The 11,437-nt window shown below is 39.0% G+C and overlaps 1 protein-coding gene across 1 annotated transcript; it reads left to right on the forward strand.

The window, feature by feature from the left end:
• Window positions 1-2,907: 2,907 nt before the first annotated feature.
• Window positions 2,908-7,831, forward strand: LOC107775360 (serine/threonine-protein kinase PEPKR2). Its single transcript, XM_016595086.2, has 3 exons — window positions 2,908-3,911; window positions 6,382-6,678; window positions 6,995-7,831. Exons 1-3 carry the CDS (start codon window positions 3,137-3,139, stop codon window positions 7,360-7,362), a joined length of 1,440 nt encoding a protein of 479 aa, XP_016450572.2. The 5' UTR covers window positions 2,908-3,136; the 3' UTR covers window positions 7,363-7,831.
• Window positions 7,832-11,437: the final 3,606 nt, after the last annotated feature.

Genomic DNA, 11,437 nt, shown 5'->3' on the forward strand with positions numbered 1-11,437 from the left:
TTTTGTAGGTCAAACAAGAAGGGTCATCAAGTGCTAAGTCGACATGCAACTCCATGACGTTCCATCGAAGGATAAATCCGCAACAACTTATAGACGGTTAAATCCACAACAATTTATAGACGGGCGGATCTTACATCAACTTATAGACAGATCAATTTGCAACAACTTATAGACGGATAAATCTATAACAACTTATAGATGGATAAATCTCCATCACCATATAGACGGACAAATCCACATCAACATATAGACGGATAAATCCATACCAACATATAGACTGACAAATCTCCATCACCATATAGACGGATATCAACATATAGAAGTATCTAATCCATGACAACATATAAAAGTATCAAATCCATGACAACATATAGCAAAATCAAATCCATGAAGAGGACAACTTAAGGTGCAAAGGGACTTCAACGTCCACCTTAGGATTGAAGAATTATAGTTCCTTTTAAGGACAAACTCGCGAAGAGACCAACTTAAGCTGCAAAGAGACTAAGATGTCCACCTTAAGATTGAAAAATTAGAAAACTTCAACTTGAAGGCTTGGCGGACTTTGAAGATTTTAACTTGAAGACCAACAAATTTGAAGATTTGACGGGCTTGAAAATTTGGGGGTGTTTGATGCTTCAACTTGAAGAGCGACATACTTGAAGATTTGGAGGGCTTATATAATTCAACTTGAAGACCGACAAACTTGAGGACTTCACATTAACTACCGACAGACTTGGAGGGCTTGAATACTTCAACTTGAAGACTGACAGACTTGCAGACTTCAACTTGAAGGATGGTGGACTTTGTAAAGTTTAACTTGAAGGATGGCTTAAGGACTTAGTCAATTACAAGTCGAAATCGCAAATTGAATTCCAGATTTGCGCAGTCTCACCAAAAAATTCATATCTTGGAGTAGGAACGTCGAAATTATGAAGCGTTTGATTTATTGAAAACTAGAGGTCAAGATCTAGAACATATCCAAAATTCTCAATCAAATAACTTCAGAATCATTCCAGATAATATTTTGACATCAACTTTATATTACACCATGCTATCAATTCCAGATTTGCGCAGTCTCACGAAAAAATTTATATTTTGGTGTAAAAATGTCGAAATTATGAACCGTTTGATTTTTCGGAAATCAAACTTCGAAATTTAAATCATATCCAAAATGCAAAATTTAATATCTTAAGGATAGTTTCAGATAATATTCCAAAGTCAACATAAAATTTTGACATGCTGACGATTTCAGATTGCGCGACTTCACCAAAACTTTTGTATCTTGGTATGGAAGCCTCGAGATCAGAAGATGTCTTACTTGCCATCAATCAAAATTTAAGAGCTATATTCTCACAAATATCTTAGGTTCAAGTCTCACTGATTTGAAATGTTGTGCCAAACAATCATTTTCTTATACTTGTGTTTCCTTTTGATGCCTCTCTTCTCTTCCCTTTTTTTAAGGCAGAGGGCGGACTTGGAGGTCAACAAACTTGAAGGTTTGGCGAACCTGAAAACATAGAGAATCTATGGACTTCAATGCAAATACTTGACATCCTCTTAAAATTAGCCCATTGAAGATATCAATTTACCATGGAGGGTTGCCCCCTTTAAATCAAATGAGATCAAAGTTCAACATGAGGATGTTATTTTAGCTTGATCTTACATTCCTTCATACTTCATTCGAACAACAATTGGGGCAATATGTATCTTTTGAACTTATGCGACTGAACTTAAAATGAAACTCTAAGATGCCTACATACCTCGGTGAAGAGGATCAAGTCATACCGTAGTTTAGACTAGGTGAGTTTTTTTTTATTATTTTTTTTTATGTCCTAACTTTTGCCTAGGCCGCCTCTTTTGAAGTTTTTAACCTATTGAACTTTTTTTTTTTGTGGGGCCGTACACAATTTAGATTCATGCGGGCCAAGAGTGTAGCAACATGCAGTTTAGGCTCATGCATCAAGGAGCGTTGCAACTTCAAGGATAATATTTCTTTAAAAACTTGCCATTTATAGGGCCGATTCTCATGCTATCTGCATCAACCAACTTGTAAGCCCCACTTGAGTAAGCTTCTTGTATGACATATGGCCCATCCCATTTTGAAGTGAACTTCCCTACAGGTTTGTGGGAAGTAATTATGGGTCTTCGTACGACAAGGACTTGATCTCCTACTTGAAAGGATCTTGGGCGAACTCTTTTATTGAAGGTGGGAGACAATCGAGCTTGATAACATTCAAGACTCTGTTGAGCTTCCAATCTCTTTTCATCAAGAGCTTCCAACTCTGCTAATCGAACTCGAGCATTTTCTTCATCAGTGATCCCTTCTTGAATATCCAGTCGTAACGAAGGTATTTGACGCTCAAGTGGCAAGGCGGCTTCGACTCCATTAACGAGTGAATAAGGAGTCGCCTGTGTTGGCGTGCAGTGAGTCGTCCTATATGCCCATAGATCTTCTTCCATACGGTCATTCCAATCTCGTTTGGATTTGGAGATGACTTTTTTTAACAAGTTGCATAGAATTTTGTTGAATGCCTCAGCTAGACCATTGACGGAAGCATTGTACATCGAAGAGTTACGTTACTTGAAGCCAAAGAGATCACCAATCTTGTTCATCAACCTATTATCGAATGGCTTTCCATTATCCATTATTATGTAACAAGGAATGCCAAAGCGATAAATAATGTTTACTCGGATGAAACTTGCAATATTTTCCTTCTTTACTTCCTAAATTTTAATATCGGTTCGTAATTTTCTTAGATTTATATGAATATCGAAAGATTATTGGAAGCTTTCAAACCTATGGATTAGGAGAATAATTTACATATTTTTTGTGTAATAAAAAAAATATAAAAAGCATACTTTTTGACTCCTAATAAATATCGTCATTTAAGTAGGACACGGAGAAATAACCTATTAAGCTCTTATAAATAGATCGAAAATTACCCTCTCTCTATATTGCGAACACTCTCAAGAAACCCAAATCAATTGATCCCAATATTTCCCTCAATTCCGCGTTCTTTTTTCCGGTGAAAGCTTTTCAGACTCACCGGATAAGTAATATGTGAATTGGGTTTAGATTAATTTTGCCCTAATTTGACATATATATATATATATGCTGTGATCGATTTATTGATTGATGAGGAAGAAGAGAAAAGGATGTGAAATTCTGTGCCCTAATAAACAACAGAGAGAAATATGGGATTCGACTTCAACCCATGATTCGATGATATCGAATTTGAAAAAAACCCATTTTTCATTAGAGGAATGTTCTAGAAGGTTGAAAAAGAGGTGTAAGGAAGATGATGCTGTTGGCCTAGGATCTTGTAGTAGAACTAGTATTAGGCTTGCTGCTGCAACTGCGCCGGCGCCAGGTGGCAGTTCGTCGATTAGTTTGTGTACACGAGGTTTAAAAAGAAAAATAGGATGCATAGATGCAGCCACACAAATGGGTAGGAAGAATAAGATTGAAGATGATTATGTAATGGGGGAAGCATTAGGGAAAGGTAAATTTGGGTCAGTTTTTATGTGTAGGAGTAAGTTGACCGGGGTTGAATTCGCCTGCAAGACGTTGCCTAAAGGCGAAGAGACGGTTCATAGGGAAGTGGAGATAATGCAGCACTTATCGGGGCACCCGGGTGTGGTGACATTGCAGTCTGTCTATGAGGATGGGGAAAGTTTTCATTTGGTGATGGAGTTGTGCTCCGGTGGGAGGTTGATTGACCGGATGACAAAGGAAGGTAGGTTTTCGGAGCATAAGGCTGCTAATATATTTAAGGATTTGATGATGGTGATACAGTATTGTCATGATATGGGAGTTGTACATAGGGATATTAAGCCTGAGAATATCCTTTTAACTGCTTCTGGGAAGATAAAGCTTGCAGATTTCGGCTTGGCTATGAGGATTGCCAATGGTAAAACACTTGCACTTGAACCCAATTATATATGTTACTCTTGCTTGTTTACACTGTCATGTTAACCAGACGATTTGTTTTTATGGTAAATTTTGCTCGTATTATCTTAGTGGCAATGCCTCTGCCTTGCATTCCGTTTCATATCTCTTCCAATTGCGATTTGTTTCTAATAGTTTGTGTTCCAGTATTTTAACTAAAAAATTATGTGGTTTGTCTGTATACTTGTTTGTGGCTCTGATGCTGAATCTTGGGATATCTGGTTTGATTATTTCTTTCTTCAAAATATGTGTTCACAATGCTGATAAGTTGGGAACTCTAATCTTAGAAAGCTATTTTGAGATTACCTACCTACATGTGAGATTCCCCTTGCTACTCTGTTAATTGGTGCAAGTGCTTGGGTCCCCGGGCTTTGGCCCAGTGGTAAGAGTGCATCATAGTTTAGGCGCGTGTCACAGGTTTGAAACCTGCTGCATACGAAAACCTGACATTTAAGTGGAGAAGGGTAGAGGGGCAGGCCTAAAATCCACCGAGTTTTGAACCGCGCACCACTCGTTGGGAAATTTCTTGTTTATAAAAAAAGGTGCAAGTGCTTGGATGATTTCACCTCCTTCCCCACTATGATGCTCTGCAGTTGTGGATTTTGAAAATTTAGGCATGCTCTCTTGATAGCAGTTTCGGATCAACTAGAGCAGAAAAGCTTTCTGTGCTAACCTCTTTAATCTGAAATCTACACCGTGTTCCACTATTTGTCATCCTTGTCACTGCATAGAATGGAATTTTCTCTGCTTGCATTTTCAGGTGATAGAGAATAGATGGATGGTGGAAACAGATAATATCAATGATCTCATGAGTGTATTCTTATGTATTTCATACGCTTTTCATTCTTCCCCTTTTTTTTCTTCTCTCTATTTAAGTAAATACAGGTAAAATTGAGGAAATTGGTATATCTGGAAAAACAACTTAGCTTGCAGGCGTGTTACTGGTTGGTTTTTGCTAATGACCATTGTTATTGAATACCTTAAGACAGCTGGATGACCTGGATCCTACAATTCCAGTAGAACTATCCCTATTTCCTCATGTATTCTATTGTGAAACTCAATGAATGGCTGGTAACTTGTACTTTCAGATGTGTAGCTCTATACATAGATTATCAGAAACTCCTTTGTGATTTTCCAGTTTAGTACTTCTGGATTATGGTTCATTGAGTGTGATATTTTATGTTAACTCACTTTCACGACCATGCAAACCTATAATGTTTAGCGAGGTCGTAGACTGCAGCTATTCCTTCCAATGCTTTCTATTGTCAGTGTTTGCATCCATCGATATTTTCGGAGAGTCCGAGCAACATAGTTTTTTATCAGGCTTGACCATTACTGGGCTGGTACATAGTTCCTCGAGGCATGAGGAGAATCTTGGAGCTTATTTTCTTAATATGATAAAAAATAAATAGGTTTTAGTATACAGAGAATATAGGCTATATTCCAAAAAAGAAAAAATATTGGCAAGGGGCATTCACTAACAAAATCAAACATTTGATATAATCCTGAAGCTTCAACAGGACACAAACTCAAAGTAAATCAGAAAAGGAGGGAATAGAATTTCCGAGCAGCAATAACCAAGGTATGTAGAACAGAGTTGGAATTGTGGGGTCGGAACAGAGCAGCGAACAGCAAATTAGGAATGGCTGTGGATGTCCAATCAGTGATGTCTACTTGTGTGTGTGTGTTTGTTTGGGGGGGGGGGGAGGCTACACAAGTTAGGGCTTCACACAATTTCTCTCTTGTCCTTTAGCATAGTGAACCGACTCAAACTATATGGGCTATAGATGTTGACTAAACTATTGATTTAAAAAATAAAAATTGAAGTGCGAAATTATTGAAGTTCAACTCCCTGAAGGGTAAAAAGTTATTCCCTGATGACAAAGAAGAAGTTACAGGCAAATACCCAATGGAAAATGCATACACTTCTCTGGACTTTTGCCCACCCCATTTGGTTGATGGTGCTTTAGTATTACCTCTCTTCAAGGCATACCTCAAGTGAACTTTCTAATGCTATGATCGTGAGTATAGTAAATCATCTAAATAGAGTTACCCTCTATGCTTGAAGTTTTGAGCAATTCAAATATTTATTTGCAGCTTGACTGTTGAATGTCATTGTTGATTCACACAATTTTTTTTTGTGTAAACCTGGAAAAATAAAAGATATGACTGAAGTAATGTCAAAATGTGGCAATATTCTCTTGGGTTAGTCAAATACATATGTTGATGGTGCTGATTCTAAAGAGGACAGTATGGGACTATAGACTTCTTCAGGAAAAAATGTTTAGGTTCCTTTTCCTTTTATTTTATTCTTTGCTTTTTTTTTTTTTCTGAAGAACGTGGTTATATCTGTTACTCAAAGTATAAGAGGGGATATATTCCTCTTAACTCTGCTTTTCCACCTTCTTATAGATGTTGTTTTTATAATGCAGGTCAGAGTTTAAGTGGGTTGGCTGGAAGTCCTGCTTATGTGGCCCCTGAAGTTCTTACAGGGGATTACGGGAAAAAGACTGATATTTGGAGTGCTGGTGTTCTTTTACATGCTCTACTAGTTGGTGTTCTTCCGTTTCAGGGGGGCTCTTTGGATGCCCTTTTTGAGGCAATTAAAAGCATGACACTTGATTTTCACTCAGATAAATGGCAATCTGTGTCTAAACCTGCACGAGATCTTCTTGAGCGGATTCTCACAAGGGATGTTGCTGCAAGGATAACTGCAGAAGAAGTATTAAGTAAGCATATTACTTTATTTGTTATTGACTGGTTTCCTTGCTAATTGCTTCAGCAAGTAGGTAACTGGGTTGACAACTCAGTTCCTATTTTGTTTTGATCAAACAGGAATTTTGTTATGGAAAATTATCTGATTAAATCTGTTGACTTGTCAACAATTTTCTGTTACCTTTGCACTGGTTCATGGGCAGATGAACCGCCTTTACTTTTCTGTATCCTTCGTTTGCTTGGTTAAATTTTTTCTTGATCAGCTTTATCAAATATATAATGAAAGTTTGGCTGCTTTATTTTCCAACTTATGATTAAGGTGCATTTCAGGTCATCCGTGGATGCTGTTCTACACCGAGCGAACTTTGAAGCCAGTGTCTGTCAGGTTGAAGCCAAAGCATTTCTCTGGTACCCCAAGCCAAATACCAACAGCTACGTCTAGACTAGAATCAGATGGAAAGAAGAGATGCAGTAAATTTAACACTGGCGAAACCAAAGTTTTAAGGTGTGAAAATTTGAATAGAGAGTCTGGAGAATTTGAAGAATCGGACGACTCAGGCTTAGTTGATGTGCTTGCAGCAGCGATACTGCATTGCAGGATATCTGAACCAAAAAGGAGCAGATTGTGTGTTACAAGTAGTCCAATAAGGGAACAATGTTCTTCTAACTTGAAGTCCAGCCTATGCAAGGCTTTCTGATTCCAGCCATAATCCATGTACAGGTGTCTTGACATTATAATGCTGACGCCTCTTTTTCTTAGAGGAGACTAATTAAGTTACCAGTGTACAATTTTCGACTGTACAGAAGCTTGGATGCAGATTAACTCGAATAACACCGTCATAATTGGATTTGAAAGGTCTGTCAAAGATTAAGATGAAAGTTGAGGCATTCCTCACCTGACAGTGGATAACATGTATTGGGGAAAAACTGATTGCTGTACAGACATGTAAATAGCTGATGGCAGCATAGGGACAACTCTTCTGATTACAGTATAAAATGAGAAACTAACTGGTTTGGTATCTCATTATTATTCGCCTTTCTTCAAGTTCATGACTTCCTCATCAGTTTTTGAAATGTCTTAACCTACACATGGAGCATTTTGCTGTAGTTTGCTCATTAACTTTCTTGTTGCATTGTATTCTATTGATGATATCAAAGTTTTATTCATATATTTACGCCTCAACTTCAAATTATATGGAGTCACTAATTAACTATATGAATATCTGTATGAGTCTATATGGATACTGGACTCGTGGCTAGTACTAGACCTAACATAAGAGTACCAACATTTGTTTCCAAAAAGAAAAAAACTGGTATTTATTAGTGCACAAAGGAAAAAGAAGTGTCCATATAAAAACAACAAATCATTATCCAACTTGGTAAGGCATGCTCCCAAGCGACCTCGTGTAGAAGAGAAATACAAAACCTAACTAAGCTATATGCAATTGATTTTTGAAATCTAGGAATATATAAATCTATATGTGTATATGGGACCGAGCCCACTGCGTGACTCCGACTTCCCGGTGAGCCAAACGGAGCAGGAACGTGACCGTTATGTATCGGAGTCAAAGCGAAGAGCCCCTCGTATCGGGGCTCTTGCAAAACACCTACCCTCGGGGATATCAGGGCCATATTCTCCGGGTCCGATTTGAGGATCGAGGCTTTGGAGAGCATTACCAAATGGCTGCGCACGACTAACAAAGGGTTGTGATATCCGTGCTTGACTGGATATCACGACGTGAATCTCGGCCCGTGTCGGCAAAAAATTAGTGATTAGCAAAACGAAAGATTTTTACCTTTTTAGAATTGTACTTAGGGTAAAACTCCCCTACTATATAAAGGGGAAAACTTATTATTCATGAGATATTGTAATACGAATATCAAGGCAATATACTGTTATTTTTCTCTCTTCTTACTTTTGTTCATCAATTCTCCATTACCGTGAGCCCGCGACTGAAGGTAGGCACTTCATTGAGTTATTACTGAGTCCGGGATCACTCCCACTATTAGTTTGGCAATTTGTTACGTCTTCTATTTGTTTAATCTAACACTATTAATCGTTTGTATTGAATTAATTAGCATATCCTTAAAATCACATATAAATTCAGTTGTTATCCGTTTTTTAGGGTAAACAGTTTGGCACCCACCGTGGGGCTAAAGATAATAGTGGCAATTTGATACAAATTTCCATAACGCACTCTACTTTACTCTTGTTCTTTGAGATTTTAATTTCAGGTAAATTTAAGAATGTCAAACTTTCAATTTGCTCATTTGAACGTTGATGCTGAGTCTAGACACCATGGCGAGAACACCAATATAGTGCCCAACAATGAAGTTCCCCCTGTTGACCCCAGCAGAGCCCCGGTCGTGGACCCAATCGATGCCAACTCTCATGTGGCAATCGACACTAACTTGCCCACCGATCCAGAAAACAACGTTCGTGGAGGAGCCAGGTCAGTAGCCAGGGGTACGCATGACGATGAAGGCAATGGAATCAATTTACGGGTGATTTTTGAAATGTTACAAGTTCAACAGGTGGCAACAACCTAATTATAGAACCAAAGCCACGCTCCCAGCAGAGTTGAGCCCGAACCATCTAGGGAGGACACCCGAAGAAATGAACAAACATCGTAAAGGTCGAGAGAAGCTGAAGCCGGGGCCAACCCCGAAATAATAAAGATGCTCGAGGAACTAACAAAGCGGGTGGAATCGGGGGAAAAGAATATCGAAGCCAACGACCAAAAAGCGGAGACCTATAACTCTAGGGTTGATCAGATCCCAGGAGCACCCCCGATATTGAAAGGCCTGGATTCCAAGAAATTTTTCCAAAAGCCTTTCCCTCCGAGGGCAGCTCCGAAATCAATTCCGAAGAAGTTCCGTATGCCCGAAATTCTGAAGTACAATGGAACAACTGATCCAAATGAACATGTGACCTCCTACACGTATGCCATCAAGGGGAATGACTTAGAAGATGACGAAATCGAATCCGTTTTGTTGAAAAAGTTCGGAAAGACCTTGTTAAAAGGAGCTATGATATGGTATTACAACTTACCCCTAATTCTATTAATTCATTTGCTATGCTTGCATATGCCTTTGTAAAGGCACATGCCATAGCCATCAAGGTCGAAACCCGGAAGTCGGACCTTTTCAAAGTAAAGCAAAAGGATAACGAGATGCTCAGGGAATTTGTGTCGAGGTTTCAAATGGAACAGATGGATCTACCTCCGGTCGTAGACGATTGGGTTGTTCAGGCATTTACCCAAGGACTTAACCCCCAAAGCTCAATGGCTTCACAGTAGTTAAAACAAAACTTGGTAGAATACCCGGCGGTAACTTGGGCCGACGTCCATAACAGGTACCAATCAAAAATCAGCGTCGAAGATAATCAGCTCGGGACCCCTTCCGGGTCAGTGTATCCCGTCAGAACTAGTGATAGATCCGAAAGAGTCTTCGATAATGAACCAAGATCAAATAGAGATCGATATCAACCCTATAACGGAGATCGAAGAAGTAGTGGGTCCAGACGCAATCACGCAAGGTGTGAAAAAAGGAACGATCGAACCCACAATAGTCGGGGATTCATGAGCAAGAATGATTTCGACAGGCCACTCGGGGCCAGAGTGTGATGACCCTTTTTAAAATGAAATCCCGTGTTCTGAGTCTTTGAAAACCTCATTTAGAGTCACCTCGATTTGCGTGCACAGTACGGGCACATAGCCGGAAAGCTTAAACATGATAATCTGTGAAAAATGATAAGTTTTGATTATAAAATGAGCTAATTTGACTTCGGTCAACATTTTGGATAAACGGACCCGAACACATGATTTGACGGTCCCTGAGGGTCTGTAGGAAAATATGGGACTTGGGCGTATGCCCGGAATCGAATTCCGAGATCCCAAGCCCGAGAAATGAATTTTTAAAGGAAATTGTTTTCTGGAATTGTTTAAAGAAATTTGAAATGAAATTTGATTAGAACATGATGGTACCAGGCCCGTATTTTGGTTGCAGCACCCAGTACATGTCTTATATATGATTTAAGACATTTTTGTGGAATTTGGTAAAAAACGGATATCATGTAGCGTGATTCGGACTTAAATTGCAAAATTTATGTTTAAAGAAGTTTTGAGAAAATTTCATTGATCTCGAGATTTAATTTGATGTTCATGAGGTTATTTTGATGATTTGATTACACGAGTAAGTCCATATGATGTTTTTGAGTTAGTATGACATTTGGTTTGGAGCCCCGAGGGCTCGGGTGAATTTCGGAATGTTTTTACACTTAGGAAAAAGTTGCAGAGTTAGAGAAGTTGCAGGTCTCTGAAGCCAGGACTCGCGGTCCGCGGTGGAAGCTTCGCGGCTGCGGTGGGGACTCCGTGACCACGGTGGGATTTGTGTGGTCCGCGGTGAGCAAGGCCAAGCCTTCACGACCGCACTCGATTTCTTGTGGTCCGCGGTGGAGCTCCGCGGTCGCAGTCCTTTTTATGCGGTCCGCGGAGAGGTTCTGAGAGGGGTATAAATAGACGAGATTTTCAGTTATTTTGCACTTTTCAAAAACCCCAAAAACATTAGAGGCGATTTTTCAAACAACCTTTCTTCTCCAAATCAATTGTAAGTCGTTTTTAACTAGTTTTCTTCAATCATTAACATCTTTTAACATGATTTCAACTTCAAATCAATTGTTTTCATGGGGAAATTGGGTGTTTTGGGTAAAACCTAGGTTTTTAAAAAGTTGGGGATTTGGACCTTGATTTGAGGTCCGATTTCAAGACAAAT

This window comes from Nicotiana tabacum, chromosome 7 (genome assembly GCF_000715075.1).
Source record: "Nicotiana tabacum cultivar K326 chromosome 7, ASM71507v2, whole genome shotgun sequence".
In the NCBI taxonomy this organism is placed as follows: domain Eukaryota; kingdom Viridiplantae; phylum Streptophyta; class Magnoliopsida; order Solanales; family Solanaceae; genus Nicotiana; species Nicotiana tabacum.

Excerpts from the sequence above, each read along its gene's own strand:
- LOC107775360 (XM_016595086.2), top strand. The coding sequence starts at position 3,137 with ATGAGGAAGAAGAGAAAAGGATGTGAAATTCTGTGCCCTAATAAACAA. Across the intron at positions 3,912-6,381 it reads GGCTATGAGGATTGCCAATG|GTCAGAGTTTAAGTGGGTTG; the intron begins GTAAAACACTTG and ends TTTATAATGCAG. Across the intron at positions 6,679-6,994 it reads AACTGCAGAAGAAGTATTAA|GTCATCCGTGGATGCTGTTC; the intron begins GTAAGCATATTA and ends GGTGCATTTCAG.